At 30.4% G+C, this 24,641-nt stretch overlaps 1 protein-coding gene and 1 non-coding gene across 2 annotated transcripts; one reads left to right on the forward strand and one right to left on the reverse strand.

Moving 5' to 3' along the window:
* Nucleotides 1-1,334: 1,334 nt before the first annotated feature.
* On the reverse strand, nucleotides 1,335-17,595 carry Smp_135820 (defective proboscis extension response (dpr)-related; the record flags this gene model as incomplete). Its single annotated transcript, XM_018791176.1, has 7 exons — nucleotides 1,335-1,383; nucleotides 3,617-3,719; nucleotides 5,037-5,225; nucleotides 5,263-5,391; nucleotides 10,532-10,630; nucleotides 11,170-11,371; nucleotides 17,167-17,595. 7 exons carry the CDS (start codon nucleotides 17,593-17,595, stop codon nucleotides 1,335-1,337), a joined length of 1,200 nt encoding a protein of 399 aa, XP_018647357.1.
* Nucleotides 16,241-16,313, forward strand: Smp_tRNA_00528_Pseudo_TTG.1.1. Its single transcript has one exon. It is a non-coding gene (tRNA).
* Nucleotides 17,596-24,641: the final 7,046 nt, after the last annotated feature.

Genomic DNA, 24,641 nt, shown 5'->3' on the forward strand with positions numbered 1-24,641 from the left:
ATGAGGTTTTATCTATATAATTTGAAATTATTACTGATATACTCATATCTATACGAAATCTACATACTCATATATAAATGGTTACACTAACTTTCTGGTCAACGTTTTACAGGTATTGATGTCTTATTAAAAATAGACAATAATTATGAAATAACTGGAAGATACTCTGTATATTGTTTTTAAAGTCAAATAAACACTGATGATAAAACTTGAAATCAAGATTTTCTTTCCATTCATTCAATATAAATTGGGTTTAAGGAAGAAGAAATATTGTAATACATTTACTGAATAAAGATGTACTTTTTCTCATTTTGAATAAAACTTCTTTCAGTGAATGCCACGATGACTGTAGACGTAAATGTACAATGTCTTAAAAGTACAATTCAGAGGATAAAAATCAAATACTTCAATCACCAAACCACCACTACTTGCTCCATTATACAATACAAAAAAAAGTTTGTCTTTGCTTGATTGTTACCTTTCCTTTTTTTAATATTATTAAACCAATTGTTCAAGTGACTGAAAACAGTCTCTTTTTTTTCATTTGTTGATTGTTAAAAAGAATTGCTCTTATCATGATTTATTTTTCTTTTATTATTTATTTACTATTATCATAGTCCCTTTTCTATACTACCATTATTAATACTATTCAAACTGCTATTTATTCTACACCATCTTCTTCATTTTCTTTTCTGTCTCCTTAAATTTCATCACTGTATTTACAGATGAATAATTCTCAATTATCTCGGGAAATGTTTTTGTTTCCTACATTCTTCTACTGTTTTGATTAAAGATACCCTAAGAATGTAACTAGTATCGACATTGGCAAATAAAAACTTACTCTACTTTCGTTATATATTTATATATATATATATGATGGTTGATTGATTGGTTGTGTTGTTCAACAAATGAAAAGTTGTTAAGTGGTATAGTGATCAAGGAGTACTTTTAATTTTATTCCTTTCTACACAAATACACTGTACTTTTTGCTCTTTTTTAGTGTAAGTTGTTTCTTAACCTGCCTTTTGTTGCATTTAGTTGTATACGTTTTCAATTACCCAAGCTTTTTAACTCACTAGAGAATTGTAATGAATATTTCGTATGATATATATATAATGAAATACGTAAGATATGTCTACAGTCAGTTGAAATAAAACCCGAATGTTATGTCTGGTCATATGTAATCATCAGTGTCTACGGTGAAATGACAAAAAAACAACCATACAATTACACAGGGATTTCAATCAACAAATATCAATGAAATATTTTAAGAAATTGTATTTTACTTGTTTTCCAGCTTGAAAATTTTAACGTTCTGTCAACATGATAAGACGTTAACCTTTAGACTCTAATTGATAGTCATGAAGTTGACGTCGCCATAAACTAAAATGTATTTTATAAAATAAAGAAAAAGGATTTTTCATATCTGCTCAAACGTTTTTTTTTGATTGTCAATAATATAAACATAAACGCTTAATCGTTGTCATGCTTAACAATAACTTGACGCTTAATTTATTCTTTGGATTAAAATCGAATAAACTGTATTTTAAATTTGATCTTTTATGTAAACATGACAAGTAGTGAATAAATTTGATACAGTTGGTGAATTTATCCAATTTATAAACTGAATTTTTATTTATTTATTTAAAAAACATAAATATTGGTAGAAAGGAGCACAAGATATATATGTGCCACACAAATTTCATTTGATTTGTGTGAGGGCTGTGATACTGTACGGGTGCCCAACCGATGCAGGTTGTTTTCTTAGGGGGCTACACCCCGAGCGTTTGACCTAAAGATCTGATCCACAAGGCATTGGAGCATCGCAAGGAGATGAAGTCCCATGGTAGCCCGTGACCAACGATTGATTCATACGCTATTTGTTCCCTCAGGATACTGAAGCCCATGCACACCATTACTTTGGAATCAGGGTTTTCCAATTGCCCTAGGTGAACCATCCGTGTCCACCAACCCAGTTAAAGCGCCGGACATTCGCTTTTCGTTCTCTCAACTTCGTAATCAACACCCCCGCCACGAAAAAGCACTGAGTAGGACTTCCGTGGCATAGGCTATATACACTTGGCCATGTAAGAGCATTTCGAGAGAAAGAGCATACTCTCCCCACTCTCGGCCGTACCAGGGCATTTAGGGGCAAACTGAAGCAAACTATCATATATATTGAAAGTAGAAAATTATTATCTTTAAGGAATTCTTTTTTTTGTTTACATATTCATATATTTTTTGTAAACTCAATCATGTGAATCACTCAAATATTTTCATCGTTTATTCAAAAATTCAATAAGTTTTGCTGTCACAACCTCTGTTTCTATGACAAATTCATAACTGTCAACATTTATATTTGAAAAGGTGATTGATATATCTGGTTATAAACATGTGCTCAGTATATTCATTAGGGTAATAACATGCAAAACAACAAATAGAAAATTTGTCAAACTGAATAACTGTTGGTAACGTAAACATCCATTGGCATATTTCTAAAATATTACACATGGATTTTTCTGATTCACAATATTTTCTGCTTTATAATTCCTATCTAAACTAATTATTATCAATAAATGTAGTTAAGTATTAACATTAAATAGTTTGCAGGACAATATCTATCGCAAAGCTAATGATGTTTTTGACAATTAATCGAAATGGTTGCTCAAATTCACTGATTGGTTTAAGTTAGACATTAACATCACCAGATGTCAGCCAGCTCAGTGGTCTATCGGTTAAGTGCTCGCGCGTGAGACTGGTAGATCCTGGATTCGGATCTCGCAAGGAGGGATCGTGGATGCGCACTGCTGAGGAGTCCCACAATAGGACTAAACGGCCGTCCAGTGCTTCTAGGTTTTTCATGGTGGTCTAGCTTCAATTGACACATGATTTCAACTATATATGGAAATATTGTTTATTTGTTGTTGATTTATTGAGAAATATTAATGGATAATTAGTTCATAAAAATGAACAATTTTCTTTTAAAATTATTTTGACTAATTAACTGAAATCTTTCACATGAAGCGTAAGATCTACTAAAGAAAATCATACAAGTATGAGTCTAATAGAGTGAACATTTAGAAAAAAATATATACGCTTGAAATCTTTAATATCATCTCATTAGCTAATATACTGTTGACTATGAAAAATTGCCATACTATTTATGCCGTTCAACTACCGTTAGAGTATCAATGGTAGAAAATATTTTCACCATGGTAATATTGAGTTGTCAAGGCGATAAGAAAATAACAAATAAATACCATGAAACAACTCATTTATATATATAAATGTTTATATACATTTATTTACAAATTAAATTTTGATTCAATTTCCTAACAATTTGTTTCATAATTATGTTTCTTGATATCAATCTATTAGTGAACTCAAAACAAAAAAAAGAATCTGATAAGAAGATTTATCCAATAAATGCACAAGAACCACGAAATCATATTTACTGGTATCCGGTATAAGGGCGAAATTAAAATTAAAGTAGTTTCTATTTTGTTTTGTTTTTTGATTCAATGAATTAAAAAGTTATTAAATCTGATAATAATTCACATTTGGAAGAATCTATACATAAGAATAATACATTATAGAAAATAAAATGTAAAAATACATGAAATAAGAATAAATATGGAAAGGTAATATTCTTGTCTCTGAAGATTTGCCAGTATTACTTTGGAGAGGATTATGCAATTCTGTATGTTCGGTTTTAATATCTAGAAATAAAAATGATAATAGAAATGAAAAAAATATAAGTGAGTCGTCTTTGCAAATTGTCTAATATATACATATATACTGAACATTATCTACAAAATAAATTGTGTCAACTGTGACAAACACTACATCGGACAAAGCGGACGCCCTCCTCATCTTCACCTGCATGAACATCAATTAGCAGTCAAACGCCACGACATATCTTCACTCATATCAATACACGTGGACAACAAGGACACACATTCGACTGGAAGAAATGTGAAGATTTTGGACAGAGGTAATTCCAAAAACACCAGCGAATTTTTAGAAGCTTGGAACTCAGGTCAATCAGCAATAAACAAACACATTGAAATCAATCCAATTTATCAACCAATCAGAAAAATTATGCAGAAACATAGGAACAAAAATCAGGCCAATGGGATATACAAACAAAAGAAATAAACAATGACAGATTTAAAGTTAACAAAAACCAATCAACATCGAAGTGCAGAGGACAAGTTGTAAATCCCATGTGAAGAAATCCAAACACTTCACTTCTACCCGAAGTTTGTGCTGATGATGTCGTTCAGAAGGAGGATGAAAGCTCCTCGACCGAACCATCCGGCTCAGAGAACAAAACTTCATCATATATATATATATATATATATATATATAGCCCAGTGGTAATGTCTCTGACTGTGACACAGGATTGAATCCATCAAACAGCACTACTTCCCTCAAAATTGAAGGTATACCTTATTGTCGAGTACCAAATAGCACAAAGCACAAAACATAGGTACAGGGTTTCCTGTAGACTACTTCCAACCACCATCTTATCTGCTTAATATGTGCTTAATACGAACTAACAGCGAATTAAAACATTTTCACTACACCTAAATAGTTGATATGTACGATTGTTGTTTTCAATCTAGTGTGGTTCTCAATGTTAAGCTTATAAAAGTCACAGTACTTATCAATATTAGTCCTTGTTGACTTTAATAATAAGTGATACCTGGAGTCTGATTGATATGGATTAATTAAGTCCATGATACTACTCAGAGGTTCGGTTCTGTTAAAAGCCTTTATTTATTATTAGTTAGCTATGTATGATTATTCTCAGTTGAAAGATATTATAAGAAATAATTTGTTTAATCTTTCCACGTTTTCAATGGTACCTCGTCAGACTCATTTTTGTCTTAAAACACACAAGGACTGTTAAATAGTTATGTAATAGATAGCAAGTAATCTTCATATAAATATTTCCAGCCTACAATTTTGGTACAAATGTAAAACGTAAAATAACTAAACGTAATAAATCTATAGAACAAGAAATTTCCTACTTGTTATCTGCAAATCCAATGAACTTTCCTCTAATGATTCCAAATGAGTCCCGGGTACTTTACGACAAGTCCAAATACCTGAATTATTTCTTGTTAACCGTCCAATTTTCAGTTTACTCATTTGTGTTGTTTGATTAATCCATTTTGTTTGTATATCTACGTATAATTCTTTTATTTTTAAATAATTATCTAAATTAAAATATTTTTTTATTAATAAATAACCTACTTTCTAATTTGGGATATATTCTATTTCCATTATAATACCAATATATAGATGATGTTGCAGTTGGATGTTGAAATTGAACAAAACATGTTAAATAGTGATTTTGACCAGGGTTATTAAAGATGTGAACACCTAGATACCATTAATAAAAAAAATAACAACACTAGTAACCATAATAAAGAAAAGACTGTGCAAAAAAGGACATAGTGGATTTTTGGTTTTTCTTCTTTTTACCAGCTGCAAGTCTAACTCACTGAAATCTGTCCTACCATTTCTTGAAATAACAATCATATCTTTAACCTTGATATAAATAAAATGCTAAATATAATATTCAACCAAACGTTTCCAAGCGATTTACTCAAAATAAGATCTGTTAAATTTATTGTAAGATTTGAATAGTTGATTTCTCTGAAATGTAACAAGCCCATAAACAATATAAAACATATTGTTGACCCAATTCCATGGATTCATGGTAATCATTCGTTCTGAATATTATGGAAATCAGTTAAATAATCACAGGAATTTCAAGTATCGTAATGACACGGGAATATTAATTTAATCTATTATCAAACAAGGTTAATATGGACGATTTTCATTCTGAACTATAGATTATCGTACAATAAACCTCTTCACTAAGTATCTACTTGTATATAATAATGTTAATCTTTTGCAATGACTGAACACAATTATGTTTTCTTAAAGGATATATATGTAATAAGAAAAAACTTTTCTGCATGAGATTCATTGATTACTAACAAGGTTTCAGTAGCTTTAACTTCATTAACTATATAGTTTTTTTGTTAAATACATGTTAAACCTATACACGTAATAACTAAATCATGATTCGTTCAACTATTTCCGATCTTCTTAAACATAAGCAAAGATGGGTAGTGGATAGCAGTGGAATCCAGGACGCGCGTTTCATCCTATTTGAGATTCGTCAGCTTGATGTACCTGCATGTCAGAGTTGATGTTCACACTGGGACTCGCTTCAAACGCCATCGCATTATCCGCTCAGCTACTGACTCCTGATAGCCACTTGCTTGTGCAATGGGGTGAAGTTTAATTTCATTGACAAGTCCCGAATGGGAGGTAACGTGCATCCTCCATTCCACTGCTAGCCTTTATCCACCTTTGCTTATAATGCTTGTGAATTAAGGCTATATTGAAGCATTTTACACAGGATGCATATATGCCAATTGCAGTCCTAAACATAAATGGGAAGATTCAAACAAATAACACCAAGTGAACTTCTCAAACATAGTTTCTCATAACCTTAAAATAATACTAACTTTTCCTTTTAAAACCATTAATCTAAACGATAAACTCTTCATGATTCCTATCTTTTGTATTTCTTTTAAAACTTTCCAATGAAAAGAGCTTATTATATTCTCCAAAAGCAAAACAAAACCTGTTCAAAACAATTACACCAAATTGTTTACCTACTGAATATCCAAGTAAAAAAGAAATTAGATTAATCTAATGAAGAATATTAATGTTATAATAACATACAATACATAACAATATTTCATTTCAATGTCTCAATTTAATTTAAAAAATAATTTTTTTCATTTGGATTATAAGTGAATGGGTATGGATTATGTAGGAATAAAAATTATCGTTTATAAATTGAATTAGATATTAAATATAAAATTTAATATATAAAGAAAATACTTAAATTCATCAAAAAACATAATTGAGAATAGTTACAAATAAGTAGAGTATAACTAAGTAAAAGATCTAATCAATTTGATACGTTGATAATGAGTATACCTGAATATTAAGATTTGATCACAAAGTCGATAGTTAATAGTATAAGAATGTGAAGATTGTTAAGTTTTTATTAGGATCATAATGTACCACCATTGTAGACATGGAAGCACTGAACGGTCGTTTCATTCTAGTATAGGATTTCCCAATAGTGCTCATCCACGACCCCTCACACGAGATTCGAACCCAGGATCTTAGATATCGCATGCAAACACTTAACCTTTAGACCACTGAACCGGTATTCAACGGTGTTAGTATACTTCCAGGTTTTCAATAGTGGTCTAACATTGTCCGATTCATAATCTCAATCAAATAAATAGTTATTAAACAATTCCTATTAGTTTACTCTTTCATAATATCCTTGATAAAGATTTTATTTCTATCCAAGAATAAACTAAGTAGACTAATTTATTTGTAAAAAGTGTCCTTAATTTCATCTAAGAATAACTTTCTTTTATATATATAAATCACATCAATTTGTATTCAGTTAACAAAATCAAAATGATATAAATCACCTTTTCATACCTTAATTTTGGACAAATCACAATAAATTTATTTATTCATTCATCAAATAATCATTCTTTTTTCCCAATAATATAGTAATGAATGTTTGTATTCTTATTAAATAAATAATTAATATGATATCATAGAACAACTTGAAGGGTGTTATAAATGAAACTATTGTTGTCTTTCAAAATTATCTTCTTCATACATTATAGAAATTTCATATCATTGTCAATCAAATGTAAAAGTTTCAATATATATATATCACGGCTACTTATATGATCATTTTATACAGAATTTTCTTATAGCTACGTGAATAATCATTTCATTTTGGTAGTTCATATGAATAAAAGTTAATATTAGAAAGTTTAAACAACTTTAGCTATCATAAGCAAAGATAAACTGTGACTAGCAGTGGAAGTCGGGACGTGCGTTTCCTCCCATTTGAGACTCGTCAGCTGGATGTACATGCATCTCAGAGTTGATGTTCACTCTGAGACTAGAACCTAGTACCATTCGCTTTAAACGCCATCGCGATATCTACGTAGCTACAGAGTCCTGATAGCCATTTGCTTGTGCATTGGGGTGAAGTTTAAATTCACATGGTATTTTTTACTTGAACAACTCTGAGAGGCAGGTACATCCAGCTGAGAAAACGCGCGTCCTCCATTCCACTGCTAGTCACTATCAATTTTTGCTTGTAATGCTTGTGACTTAATTCACTATCGAGGCGATACGCACAGTTGGCACATATGCTAATAAGAAACTGATCATTTGCGGTCCTAAACGTCAACGAGGAGTTTCAAGTAAACAATACTAAATGAATTTAACTTGAACTATCGTCTATAAACGGATTAATGTAACAAAATTCACCTAGTATTGTTTGTTCGAATCATCCCACTGATGTTTAGGACTGCAACTGGTCAGTCTCTTATTAGCATATGTGCTTACTGTGTGTATTGCCTCAATATAGCCTTAATATTCATCTTTGCTTATAATGAATAATGTAACGTAGTTTAACAATAATACTTGTATACAACCAATTCAATAGTTCTCTGAAGTGTTCTAAAGTTTTTATTACTTTTAAAAATTACTACTTAATTTCTCTTACTTTGAATAGTTAATTTTTTTATAATTGACACAACTAAATGCTTATCTGTTATACTAATGATAATTGGTACATAACTTGTAACCCTATAATTGTCGTCTAATCATTCATACGTCTATTACTGAAGTACTCAATAGTTCCAATTAACAGATGATATGTGGACTTTCAAAAATGAATATATAAGTAGTTAGATTTTAGCTCTAGTGTACTCAAAAGTAATTTTTTTCCATCATTTATCATAACACTAAAGGTTATTGCTGAGGTAATATAGCTTTCAAATTTTATTAGTATCACTTTGTTAAAGCTTTATGATAATTCTTATGAAAACAGTTATTTAAATAGAAAACATACTAAAGCTAAGTGATTTTCTATTTATACCTGGTAATAGTTGTCATCTAGAAGTAAACATGTGCAACAACTCCTTTTTAATCTATATCTTTACCTCAAAAAAAAGACATGCATTGTATAAATATTATGGTGTTGGTTCATAGCATTGTCGTTAACAAGAAGACGAGTGGGGACAATCGAATGTATTTTAGCAAAAAATTACAGAACATCTCAGTAAAATATGAAAACCATAGAGCAAATATTTAATTTGCAAACTACCAATCAATTGTCTCAATCTTGAACGTTCCTTCTGCTAATATCAGTTCATCGTCTCCGATTATTATTGTTCATGCATGTTCATACCCATTGCTCTTCGTTCCCGTTCTTTCCTTATCGATCTTCTACTGAAATACATTCTATGCATGATCATCGTAATATACTACTTATGTGGATATCAGTAACCCATACCACAGTATGTCGTATAGATGTCAAATCTCAATGAAAATCCATGAAGTAATCTGATTTCTAATAAATCTTACGTTTGCCTCATTTTATTCACTGCGTAATTTATATTTCAATAAGCATGGTATACCGTTAAAAATAAACATGAATAACAAGAAAATTTTCCATAAGTTATATCGTTACTAAACTTCACTTCTAAAACTTTTTTTAGGCAATCAATGTTGAAATAAAACAAGATTTTCACAACAGCATGAATTTTATATATTTCAAGGCTTCTCATCAATTAAGAAAGGCCTGAATGTACGATGGTAACATTTTAATAACATCATCAACTTCAAACCACCATCTTATCTCAACATGGCACATGCAATGTTGAGTAACCTAGACTTTGGTCGATAGAGTTCGATCTGCACTAAGGATCTGACATACATAATCAATCAATTGTAAATACATATTCGTTTTACAGGAGGTCATTCGCAGTACGTATAGCCCAGTGGTAACCTCCCTGACTGTGAAGCTGCGTGACACAGGATTGAATCCGTCAGAGAGCATCACTTCCCTTGTAATTCCAGATATACTTTACTGACGAGTGCCAAATAGCATAGAACCTAGGTCTAGGGTTTCCTGTAGACTATCTTCAACCACCTTCTTACTGATCAATTTTATACAACCATCAGAAACTCGGAAGCACATGATGGTCGTTATGTCCCAGCATGCGACTTCTTCAGCAGTGCATATCCACGCTTAACCTCTGGATAAAAAAGTGGTATCTTCAGGTGTTAATGTCTAACTTTTCTCATTCCTTCTGGTGCTTTCAGGTTTTCATTGATACTTTAACTTAGATTGAATTATGATTTCAATGAAATTTAACAATCTTCAAAATCACATACTGACAATACTAATATTGATACAAAACATTTTACGTATCGTAATCCATGAAGTGTAGTTTGAACAACATATGAAACAAGAAGATTGAACAATATATTTACCATAACAGATGAAAATGGTTAATATTTATATCATGAAGACGAAGTCATATAATGAAACTGTGAGTGAACAAAATCAAACAGAATCAAAAGATTAAAAAATAAATCATCTTACTTTTCTGTTTACTTGATGCTCTCCATAATGTATTTTGTACTATTTCATCTTTGACATATTCATCATTTAATTTTGTCATATCCGGTTCATTCTTCTGAGCTAATTTTTTTTTGTTAGTTAAAGATTCATATTTAGACAAGTTAGCCGGTCAGTTTAATTTTTGAATATCATTGGTGGACGGAAACAAACCCGATTAGCATTAATGCATAAATTAAAAAAAGGATAAATAGTGTAAATAAATAAAATAGGGAATTTATTTTATAAATTTCTGATTATAACCGATTTAGTGTTGTTTCTATGGGGATATCACTTTTAAAAGTAACGTTTACCTAAAATAACATCAATCTTATCTTGATTATCACAAGCATATGCTTACGTTGGATATCTGTATTTTATTTAACCTCATTAATCTCTGCTTGCACAAAAATACACTGTAACATATGTATGTAACATAACTGTGTACTTATCAGGTATGCGTACAAAATAAAAGTATATACCATGTGATTGAGTATATTTCATGTCTACAGTACTGGTATAAAGTATGAATAAACTAACTTATAACAGTCATTCATACTAGATGTAATACTATGGTAGAATAAATTTTTCAAAAAAAATAGTTGATAGACATGATAACATACCAATAACTTTGAGGTAGAAAAATTTCTCTTTTATGGTGGCTAGATTAATTTGACAAATATATGTTCCACTGTCAGCTTCAGTAACATGAAAAATCATCAGTGTCCAGGATTCAGGATCGGTGCGATCGATTTCGTAACGAGGAAGTGATATTTCATTACCTACTGTCAGTGGTGTCGGCAAATCCTCTTTCCACCATGACATCTATGAAAAATATTAACATTTTAATTCAATATCCGTTAGTGGTTAGTTGAGATAAACAATAAAAAAAGAGTCTAAAAACATGACACTTACAGTTTGCAACTTTATGAGTTGTATATGTAAAATTTCATATTGGATTAGTTTAAACAAAGTCATATTTTACTAAACTTATGCTGCAACTCAATATTTCTATACCTGAAATTCGTAGGTATTCGTGTAAAAACATATAATCAACTTGAATGAATAGAAGGGTAAGGTAGTAATCTGTTCTTAGTATGCTAACTATTTAATATCAAAAGAAATTTAAAGATAAATGACTGGAAGTTCTTTGCTTACAAATGCGCTAGATGTCGCTATTCAGTAGAGTGTATATAAAGTCTTGTGAATACTGATATCGACATGACCTGTTATTACAGAAATAGACATTACTATCTTAGTATTTTAGCTATAGCTGACCTCTCTCAAACTGAGATAATCATACAAACTAAGCATACGGCAAAGTAGTAGACTAAATTTAATCATCACTAATGGCTTTGAAAACACGAATAAACGATCAGTTAGTGTAATAGATTTGTTTTTGTGAAACCGTAGAAATCACAAAATTATTTTTTTCTAAATTATTCGTCTTCGAAACCAAATAAAAGATGGATATTCTAGAAATCCACCATTCTTGTATGACTCTAATACCCCTTGTGAACAGTAATTTTTTTAAAGAAAATAGCAATTATTTGTTTACATTTCGTTCACGATATTATTTGTATCTAACCCGTCAAGTTCCATGAAACTGAATTTTGATAATTAACGAATTTGAATTCAAATGAAATACTCCAATCTATTGCATTACTTCAGTTCTGAAACTATTCTCAATACTCTATATAAATGTAATAAACTTAATCGTTTAGCTTAAGATATGCTGATGGGTTAAGTTATTCATTTTCAGCATGAGTTTTGTAATTTTTTTAAACATTTTGTTAATTTAATAAAATTTAGCATTCTTTTACAAAGCAAAGATGGCAGGTGACTAGCAATGAAATCCAGGACACGCGTTTCGTTCAGTTTGGGACTCGTCAGCTAGATGTACCTACACTCCAGAATTGATGCTCACCCTAGGGACTCGAACTCAGTACCTTTTGCTTCAAACGCCATGGGAACATACAAACAAACCATACTAATTGAATCGTTTTACCAAGTTTATAAAATTACTTCAAATACTATTTCATCGTTAAATAGTTTTTCAAATCCAAAATATCTATTGAAAAGTTTTAATCATTCTTTCTTGCCAAATTTCACTTATTATTTCTTTAGAATTCGAAAACGAGTTAACTTGCTATTCAAATCATTTATTAAATAATTCATAATATTACTAATAATTAACCAAATAAGTATTATTTTGTTGACTAAACTCTTTTCTTTTCTTTTCTAATCAAAATATGAAACAATAAATCCCAAGTCATTTGATTATAAACAAATGTATATTAAAGAAGAGAAATAGTGTAAAATTGAATCAGATAGTAAGTTAAGCTAATCACTAGATTAAAAAGATTCTGCATCAATATAGTTTAATATCATTTTCTTATATGTATTCACTAGTTAGTAACTAGGTTATATTCAATTCACTATATATATATATAGGTATATTTGTGGTCTATTTAATCCATTGAAGTTTCATATTTATTTATATTCTAATTATAACAATTTAATCCTCTATTCTTTCCATAAGAATCTGGCTTATATATAGAAATAGTTAAGTTATTTTACAAAACTGTCTGCTTATGTTTAAATGAAACGTTTTAAGATGTTTACCACATAGAGATTAAGACATTTTCTTGCTTTAATTGTTTAGTACAATCAGTTTATATGACATAACTGATATTAGATATAAAAATAGGGAGAGAGAAGATCAAGTTTATTTCACATATTTATAACGTAAATCTATACAGATTGAATAAAAGAAAACTTCATTTTAACTAATCCATTAAGTACAATAACAATTTATTTAGAAAAAAAGGAATCAAAGCATCAGTATGAGGTTGTGAAAATTGTTAAGTTTTTGATTGAGATGACGCATTGATTGATATTAGATCACTACTGAAAATCTGGAAGCACTGGACAGTCGTCTCGTTTAAGTAAAGAACTCCTAAGAAGTCCACATCCGCAATCCCGTACGCGGGATTTGAATCCAAGATTTTCGGTTTCGAGTACTAACACTTAACCTTTAAACAACTGAACTGGCATCAAACGGTTTTACTGTCTAACCTCAACCAATCCATGAAATTAGGCGACCATCTTCCATTGTCTAAGGTAGATACCTGTCTCTACCTAACATGGATTAACTTCGCTGGTCATGACTTCTCACAAGAACTCTGAGAATTCCCTCACGAAGCTAGTCACTATTGAGCACGTTGTTATTACCAGTATGGAGTTGCCGAATGTATTACCTCATTTCTATGACATGGCTTGATCTAATCGAATTTAATAACATTTTTGAATTGATCAATTTGAAATAATGATTTACACTAATTGACATGAGTTTAAGATGATGCTTGGTGAAAATTTTCAGTTAAAAAGAATTTGATTTTGATTTTATTCTATAGATAATTTCAGGATTATTTTTTTTGGAATCAGTACAGTACTCAATGCTTCAACATTCTTAGAATACGTTTTTTTCTCCTGAAACATTTTAACATTATTTGAACACATCATTAAAAATATTTCTCTCTTACATTCACTTAGTAAACATTACTTTTAACCAGACCTGTATCATACAAGTTGAATTAGACAATGTGTGCTTGATGAGGTGTTGTTAATATTTCAACAAACTTCCAACGTCATGTATAAGTGAATAATCAACGCCCTGACGAAAGGTTCAATACTAGACTAATCGAACAGTACAAAGTGAGCCATTACATGATATTTCCCTGAATAATTATGTGTGTATATATATGAGATATTTTTCAAAGTTGAAATCATGAGTCAGTTGAAGCTAGACCACCATGGAAAACCTGAAAGCACTGGACGGCCGTTTCATCCTGGTATGGGACTCCTCAGCAGTGCGCATCCACGATCCCGCACTCGCGATATCCGAACCCAGGACCTACCAATCTCGAGCCAGAGCCCTTAACCGATAGACCACTGAGCCGGCATCCGGTGGTGTTAATGTCTAACGTCAACCGATCCACGAATTATGAGCGACCAGTCACCAATTGCCTTCAGTGAGTTGTTATCTCACAACAGACGTGGTTGAACTCCACTGGTCACTGCTTCCCAGTAGAACTCCATGACATGTATCTTGAAGTCAGTCACCAGTGAGCATGTGATTATAATCAGAAGGGGATTTGTGAAGATTTCAATTGACTCATGATTTCAACTTTGAAAAATACTGAAATCTCCACAAATCCCCTTCTGAATATATGAGATACTTATTAACAAACACATTCGAAAAAGTAATTTTCCACGCAAAACGTCTTTCAAAAAATAGAATGATTTACAAGCCTTTTATACGAATTTTATATATCATAGGGTATGAAATATCGGAAAAAAACTCTTTTTATTGAAAAAAATATTATTTAATTATTCTTCTTGAGCAACCAGTGTTATGTCATGTGTATAGCTATTTGAATAATTAAGTTTATTTTGACTAATAAAGACATTATAATATTCATCTATTCAGAAGATGACCCGATTTGACCTTAAGAAAAATGATATATGTAAGTAAAGTAGATGACTTCAACAAGATGAGGATCTTGTTGTTTAATACAAGAGTAATATTTTGTTCTCACTTAGTTTTACATTTTCTTTATTAAAAGAGATATGTAGTGTTATCAGAAACATGTTTTCGTCTAAGTGTTATTATCTATAAGTGCTACTTATAGATTCTAGTTCATGTTATAACTCATATAGACTGTCCTTTATATAGTTATATCTGTATATATAATGATTATATATATATATATATATATATATATAGTACAGAGATGTAATTAAGTCATGTTATGGTATGTAAAGACTAATTATCTTATTAAATCAGGTCATTTCATACATATTATCATACTTCCTGTTTGATAATTATTTATCAGAATTATTCTATTCATTAAATTGTAAAAAAAATAATTTCCTTAATATTTCTAAAAAAAAGTATTTTTTTGCCAAGGACAGGGTTAGATGGAGAATGCTGGTGGGTGGCCTATGCTCCTCCATGAGGGGTAACAGGCATAAGTAAGTAAATAGGTAATTTTTTTTCTTTTTTGTTTGTTTCATGCAACGATTTGAAGTTAATTTAAAGATTTCTATATGACATGAAAAAAAATGTTTTTAAAAAAACTATTTTTCAGTACAAGTTGACAACGGTTAGAACTTTCAAGTTTACAAATAATAAACCAAATTATTTCTAATGATCAATTTATAGAATTTTATAATATTTTCATATACTACTTAAAATTGAGGCGTTTTTCTTTTATCAATACTTTGTGTTGACAAAATATTCAATCATCATTCAGTTATGTTAGTTGATAAACTGTGTAAACTATGTAAACATTCAAATTTGCTTGGTATTATTTGTTTGAATCTTCCCATTGACATTGAGGATTGCAATCATTTAGTGCCAGAGTGAACGTCAACTCTGAAATGCAGATACATCCAGCTGACGAGTCCCAAGTCGGACGAAACGCGCATCCTGGATTCCCCTACTAACCGCTATCCATCTTTACTTATAATGTTTGTGAATTAAGGCTATATCGAGGCAATACACACAGTATGCACATATGCCAATTAAAGACTGACCAGTTGCAGTCCTAAACATTAATAGGAAGATTCAAACAAATAATACCAATTGAATTTAAACTTCACCCCAATGCGTAAGCAAGTGGCTATCAGGACTCTGCAGCTAAGTGGATATCGCGATTGCTTTTGAAGCGGAAGGTACTGGGTTCGAGTCCCAGAGTGAACATCTACTCTGAAATGAAGGTACATCCAGCCGACGAATCCCAAATAGGACGAAACGCGCGTCCTGAATTCCACTACTAGCAACTGTCTATCTCAGCTTATATGTAAACATTCATCTTAAAATTGAACCTTTTTTGTTTTTAGTCATAAGACTGAAATCATAAATAAAATATTTACCTAAGTTTTAATAGCTCAAACAATGTGAATATAGTTCATTTGTCCTAACTGCAGTGAGAATAATTAACACATGTTGTCCATTTTTCTTTCTTTAAATATTGACTACATTTATTTACCAACCAGAAAAAAAAAGAGAAAAGTCTCTGTTTATGACATCTGTGTACTGGTGTTATTCTTCAACTTGCAAGGTATCAATAAAATATGTAATCGTTTGATAAATAAAGCAATGTTTCCTGAAAGCAATAAGTGAAACACTAATTTAGTCTCAATCGCAGGATAGAAAAACTGTGAAAAGATTTTTCGACACACCAAAAACTGCCCAAACAGTAAAACGATCTATATAATTATTATATGTGTATAATGAATAACAAAGATTATTGATTGTTTTAATACCACCTTAAAGCTGGATATAACCTAACCATTTAGTCACCAAATAACAATACAAACATTTATTACTCAGGTTATTTTGCCATTCATTATTACATTTTTACGATATTGTAGACAAAAAATCACATTACGTATTATTCTCTTTACCTGTAATGATGTTATTGATCGATTAATTGGGCATTGAAGAAATTTTCATAATCAAACCCATTAGGATTTATCTAATCATTATAATTCATCTCTACTAATATAACATTATAAAAAGAGTCAAGTTTTATAAAGAAAAATAAACTTACAACTGTCGAAGAAAAATCGGTATCTTTTACTTTACAAGGAATTATGGCTGTAGAATTTATTACTGACGTTATATACACAGATTGATTTGGATCAAAATATGGTTCACCTACACCATTCCCACTGACAAATGACGAAGATAATAATTTTGATATTGTAGAATGAGAATTTTGAGACTGTGATAAAAGATTCGGTAGTATATTTGAAGCTGATTTTGTCTGTAAAGATAGATTCATCAAAGAAATATTAGATTTGTATATACTAAAATATGGATTAGATGGATGATGAATTTCTTGTTTATCTGTTTGTTTTTTATGTAAATGATAATTTTCAGGTACATAATCATCATATTTTGTTCTAAATGATTGTTTACTACTTATATTTATGTTATCTTTAAATGTTTTTATAGAACGTGTTCTATCATTAATCATGTTTAATCTAGTTTCAATAGATTTATTTTGACTATAATTACTAACATGTTTACTGTTGATCAATTCCAGTGAATGTTGTTTTTCCGTTATATATGAATTATTGTTCAACTGTTTTCCAGATAAAATAAATAGCATATAACATGTTATTATTGTTATAAAGTAAAGATTTACACCCGTTGAACAGATCGCCATCCATATGCAATTATTCGAACAGATAATGTCATGAAGAATCGACTGAAGTATACAACTTTCTATATTTAGGTAAAATAATAAAAGTTTAAAGGAAATTTATTGGATGAAATTATTAACAATAATTCATTAAATGATCATCATCATTATGAAGAATAAATGAGGGCAAATTTAGTAGTAACTATGAAAAGTATTTTGCATTTGCGTAAAATGTCTGGCCTTTAACCAATAGATAGATTTGTCAAGTGATATAACGAATTCTTGTGAAAAAAAGACGGCGTACTGATTTATAACCATCTTTTTTGAAATGTAGGCAGCTACTAGTATTTTCTTCTCATCTACATTACTTCGATTGACCTATAACTTTCTTTCAGGCTTTTATAGACAAATTAATTATCAGTTATATAAAAGATTTGACAATTGTGTGAAAACTTAAAAAAATTCATTTCAGAGGGTTAGTTCAACTCTACGATTACACTAAATATTTAAGTAAAACCCAACACTGATATACAATTTAATTCTCATATATCCCTTTGTTAGCATAATTTTATGCATATGGATGACAAAGAATAACTTTCTTATATGTTTACATGAAGTCATAGTAACATTGACTCTATAAAACTGATAATTTTGTGCCATTATTTTATCTTTCTATTAGAATTCATGGAATTTTGTTTATTTTATCGTATTAAATTTTAATTCGACCTATACACGATCTGTTACAACATGTGTATTATGTATGGTTAAGCTAATGTTCACCTTTCTTGTAGAAAATAAATATTTCACAATAAGTGTCATCTTTGTAAAGTATAATAATTTCTGTCAAACATATTCCTTTCAGAAAGTGTAACACTTTGCTTCGCATAATAGTGGTTCAGTTTTGCCCGAAATGTATTCATTGCTTATCAATGACAAATGTTTCAATCATATTCTGGTTGTTTGGTTAGTACCACTGTACTTATATATTCGCTTTTTTTCTTAACAATTTGAATTAATGACATAAAGTCTTACTTAATGACCCGAATCAAAATTATTTTAGTAGTATGTTGCCTCACTAATCTTTTAATAGTAAATAACTAGAAAAATTAAACCTATTGTAATGCACAAGAACACTAGTGGGGACAATAGAATGTATTTTAACACAAACATTACAGAATATCTCATTAAAATATGAGAACCATATAGTGAACAGTTAATTTGCAAAATTACAATTCATTGTCTCAATTTGACTGTTTCTTCTGCAAATATCCGTCCATAGTCTCTGATTATAATTGTTCATACATTTTCGTACCAATTGCGTGCCGTTCCTATTCTCTCCTTATCGATCTTCTACTGAAATACATTCTCTTCCCGACCATCAACATATACTACTTATGTGGATATCAGTAACCCACACCACACTATTATATATTGCCATATATATATCATGTCAAATGATATATATAGCCACATCTTCACTGTATTTCATTCATTCAATTACAACCTAGGACCAGGCATATATATGCATTGGTCCAAGTTGCCATACCTCATTAGTACTACAAGATGTATTCCATCTTAGCCTATTTTAATAAATATATATATTCAGAATCTTTATTTAGATATGTTGAAAGAGATAATGTCAACTTTGTTTTGTTTTTTTCAATCAGAATACAATCTTTTTTGTATCCATGACAAAAAAAATTGAATATTTTGTCACGTACTTATATTCTGTCGAATAGTTGAAGCATATCAGAAATTTTTATCACGTTCTACATTTATTGTATATTATTCAATTAGAAAAGTGTCAAAAAGAAAATTGAAATAGAAAAAAAAGGATTGTTTCGCATGATTTACACAACTAATTTACTTTCAGATTTAATATATAAAAAAAAATTAGATAAGAATACTTTTGATAGTTTATAATTTATAGAAATGTAGATAAGAAATGTTATATATATATATATAGTCTGATAATAGTTTTATAGTCAAATAAGAACCAAATATTAAATTATAATATTAATTGTCAGGAAGAAACAAGTCATTGAAACTAAGAAAAATATGCTGGTCAGCGGCCTATGCTCCATTGGGAGTAACAGGTGTAAGTAATTAAGTTAGTTAGAAAAATACGGATAGAATAATAATTGGATAAAAATTTCAGCATTGAGGAATAACTCGAAAACATGATAATATTTGTAGTGATTACGTAATAGATACTTCCAGAATATACATATACACAATAGATAAAAAGAAACAACCGGGATATAATCAGAAAACGTTTAGCTATTGAAATGTCCATTTCAGCATGTAATGTTAGTTAAAAAATCTTCTACAAACTTTGAATATTTAACATACAATTTTTAACTATATTCATTATTGTTACACCATTTTTCATAGCTACTGTTATTTTGGAAATTTCCATTGATTATGTCTATCATGATCATAATGATTTACATACATTTCTTGTACTGAATTACATCGTGGTCTCTTCATTGTTTACTACACCAATCTATAAACTGAACTTGTATAAATAAGGAAAGTACTTATATTTATTTTCTTTACTAGAAAATCGACTGTGTTACTATGGTTTACACAAAAATACAGTTGTGAAATATTTCATTCATTTGAAACAAATCAGTGTGTATGTGGAAAATTATAGAGCACACGAAATGAAATGAATTCACTACATTCAACAAAGATTGTTTTTTATGTTTTACAAAAGTTTAATAAAGTTTATTAATCGCATGAAAAAAAAGTATATTGACCGTTTATTCTAACATTAATAATGACAGACTATGTAAACGACAGAAAAATGTTTGCCCTTGTTTTGTTTTGTTTTTTCATAAATCCCTGTGAAAATATATCTATCACTAAAAAGCTTTCAAAGATGCTCTTAAATAAGTGAGCAAAAAAGAAAGAAATCAGGTCAAGTCAATATACAATATTCAAAAGACATTATCCTCAAATTTCTGAAAACAAAAGTCAACGAAGTAGTTATTCATTTCATGAGAAAGGAAAATGTTTATTATTATGTATGTTTAGTAAATGTTATATACTTACAGGTTAAACTAATAAACACTTTACTTATTACCACATAACTGTATTATTTCATTGTAGGAAAGAATGTGAGCTACATTGAAGAAATCCCTTGGGCAGGATATGATTCATGTTATCTTCATTAAACCAAGATTAAATTCTTTTGTAGTGATCGATACGACTATATCGCCTGAAATTCTTGCTAGTATCGAAATTTTCATTCATCTTTGTTTTTCTGAACTTAAAAACACCTTTAATTCGTTATTAAATTGATCAATAATAACTATAAGCAACTCTGCAACAACTATAAACAAATTAAATTCATTGCCATTTGGAACAACACATGTAAGCAAACGATTGTTTTCAATTAGATCGTCATCAGACTTTGCTCTAATATACATGAATATTTATACGACAATGTTAAAGCAATTATGGTAATTTGAGTCAATAATCACAATGAAATAGAATAAGTCACCGAGCATAATAGTTAAAAGTACAAGTTGATAGTGGGAAGACAGGTGTACGATAACATCCTGTTTCCAATGTTTAACGATTGATAAGACTTTTGTTATCGTATTAAATATTCTTACTACTATCAGTACACCTGCCTTCACACTATCAACTTGTACTATTAGCTATTATGTGCGGTGAAGTATTCTATTTCATTGTAATTATTGACTCAAATTGCCACGATTGATTTAACATTTTCGTATAAATATTCATGTATATTAGAGTAGAGCCTGATGACGATCTAATTCAAAACAATTGTTCGCTTACATGCATTGTTCTAATTTTCACAATGGGAATCTTTAATATCCATTGCCATTTCACCAGCTAGTAGTTATCTGAACTTAATGACTAAGTGGATAACGTTGTGGTCGTTTAAATTGAAAGCACTGTGTTCAGATCTCGGTGGGATCATCAATATGGGTACAAGAAGGTCCAGCTAGCAAGTCACAAATACGAAACAACTTAAAAATACTTATGACTTAATAACAGTATTCAGAAAATTTGCTCAGAACTCATATTTATCAAAAGAGAATGGTTAATTGCAAGTCTAAACATTATCAACGGGAACATCAAAACAACCTTCACAAATAAATTACATACATATATTCCTGATTTTCTAGATCCTTTTGTCATTATTAAATATAGTTCAAGGGAACTAAGCTTTTCATATTACAGTTAGTCGTTCAAATTGTTATATGTTACCGCTGAATTGTAACATCGTTACTTGGGAAGATTTGGTTACTCAATATTTGAAAAAAATTACCACGTTGAATTATTTTCCCCCCCCCCAATAGTTTATGAGTAACATTTTGTTAGAAATAACACTATGGATTTTTTTTCCTGGTCTCATTAACTAGTCGAAAGTAAAAAGGGTCCACTAAATGCTTCATCATGATGTAACCCGTAAAATAGTCTTTTAAACAGTTATATTATTTTATGTAGCTGAAATAATGAGTCAATTGAAACTAGACCACCATAGAAAACCTGGAAGCACTGGACGGCCGTTTCATCCTAATGTGGGACTCGAAACCAAAACCTATCAGTCTTGCACGTGAACGCTTAACCTCTAGACCACTGAGCCGGCCTGAATCCAACGGTGTTGATGTCTAACTTGAAACAACAGATCCGATTGAACTCCATTGGTCACGACTTCTCATTAAAACTCCAGGAAATACCACTTGTTGATTTATCTTTTATTGAATCATGAATTAAATTATAAAATATAGATTACTTGAGTGATTGAGTGGTCATGTTTCTATATAAATAATTGATTGCAACATTAATAATCTAACTGTTAGTTGTTATGCCAGTATTCATCACATGTTACATCAGATTATATATATATATATATATATATAAATTTTTCTGAAGAAATACATATTTCTAATTACAAACACCACTAAACAAATGATCCCTTTCAATTTACATCGAATAACCTTAATAGTTGTCACCAGTTCCATTCATGACAAGAAGATAATATTTTACCAAATGTTTATATCGAGTTTTTTTAAAAAAAGAAAAGTGTATTCAATTAATCATCGAATTGTTACATATAATAAATTATGAGTTATTAATTCATTTATCTTTTAATGAAATAATAAAATATTTATTTGTTCATTATTAATTGAGGAAGAAAATGTTGTCAGTCAGTCAGTCACAACGTAGAACTTCGTACGTATGTACATCAGTTCGAGTTGCCATGCCACATTAGCACAGAGATCAATATTAAATAAATCAAATAGATAAAAAAATGTTTTTCAATACCAGTGAAATGATTTTCTTGTTTGTTTATTTTTTATTTTTTTCTAAGTTAATGGGCTATAATATTTTTATTGAGTAGATAAATATTAAAATATATATGGATATTATGTCACGTGGCTATCAGGACCCAGTAGCTGAGTGTATAATGCGAAAGCGTTAGAAGTAAACGGTACTGAGTTGGAGTCCCAGAGTGAACATCAACTCTGAGTTGCAGGTATATCTAGCTGATGAGTCCCAAACAGAATGAAACGCGCGTCCACTACTCGCCAATATCCATCTTCGCTTATAATGTTTGTGAATTAAGACTACATTGAAGCATTATACACATTGTGCACATATGCCAATGAGAGACCGATCAATTGTAGTCCTAAACATCAATGGGAATATTCAACCAAACAATATCAAGTGAATAGATGTTACGTATTGTTTCAATTTGATATCTTTCATAAAAAGGTTTATTTTATTGATTTTTTGTTAAATATATGATCGAACTTGTTTATAATGAAAGTTTTTGGTATAAAATAAACAACATTATATTTGAATATATATTTAATAATTGTAATCTTACAGGAAATATTTCTTTTGTATTGTTACAAACTGAAAATAAAATATATTCAGTTCAGTAAATGTAGTTTTCTTTGCATCCAATTTTTTTCTCATGAATAATCATAATTTGCGCTTAATACTGTGAATCTTCGGAATTTTGGTGAATCATATGAGAGTCAAACAGAAGACGAATTATCGGGTATTTATATTATACTTCTATGGATGGTATTAGAGCAACTCCTTGAGTATTTGAAGCGTTTTCTTCTTCGTGACTAGAGTACAGTAGTACTTCTCATGAATCTTTTTCTATCCAACTTAAGTCAAATGGATTTTGCTGAATCCGAGCACTGCCAATTTGTATCCCATCATTGCCATAGCTATTTTACTGACCCTTCCGGTCTCTAATATTGCCCGGATATTTCATGCACCTAGTTGTTGCTGTGGTTTTTAGAAGAAGCATTGACTTCGTGACATCCAAAGAATCTTGGCTCTCAACATGAGGCATCATAATTCTTCCTTCAACTCCCAGGGCACAGTTTAAATGGTGTAATTTGTTTATTCTGGTCGGCGTTTTCTAGCGAGATATTTTTCTACGGGATGGGGTTGCCGACCTCACACCCAGCCCTCCTCATTACCCGGGCTTGAGGACGCTAGTTACCCTAGAAGAGCTACAGCTGGAAAAGAGCACGGCCAAAAAACACCCTGAGTTATAAATCGGAAGCAGAAATCGGAAGTATGAATGGCAACTAGAACGAACTGGAAGGGATTGTCCAGGACAGAGCTAGATGGAGAATGATGGTGTGCGGTTTATGCTCCTCCAAGAGGGGTAACAGGTGTAAGATTATTTTACACTTATCAGAAAGTCCGTATTAGTCATCCTCAAATATGCGATTTGTATGCATTTAGGTCTTAGTGAAGTTTGGTCTGGCTAGAGTACCTTGTTTTACTGGAGCAGACGAACTAGTAGATACCAACAGAACTGACCAGAACGATAAAAACCAACCTCCTTACTGATAGAGAAAGCCGTG

This window comes from Schistosoma mansoni, assembly GCF_000237925.1.
Source record: "Schistosoma mansoni, WGS project CABG00000000 data, supercontig 0238, strain Puerto Rico, whole genome shotgun sequence".
Lineage (NCBI taxonomy): Eukaryota > Metazoa > Platyhelminthes > Trematoda > Strigeidida > Schistosomatidae > Schistosoma > Schistosoma mansoni.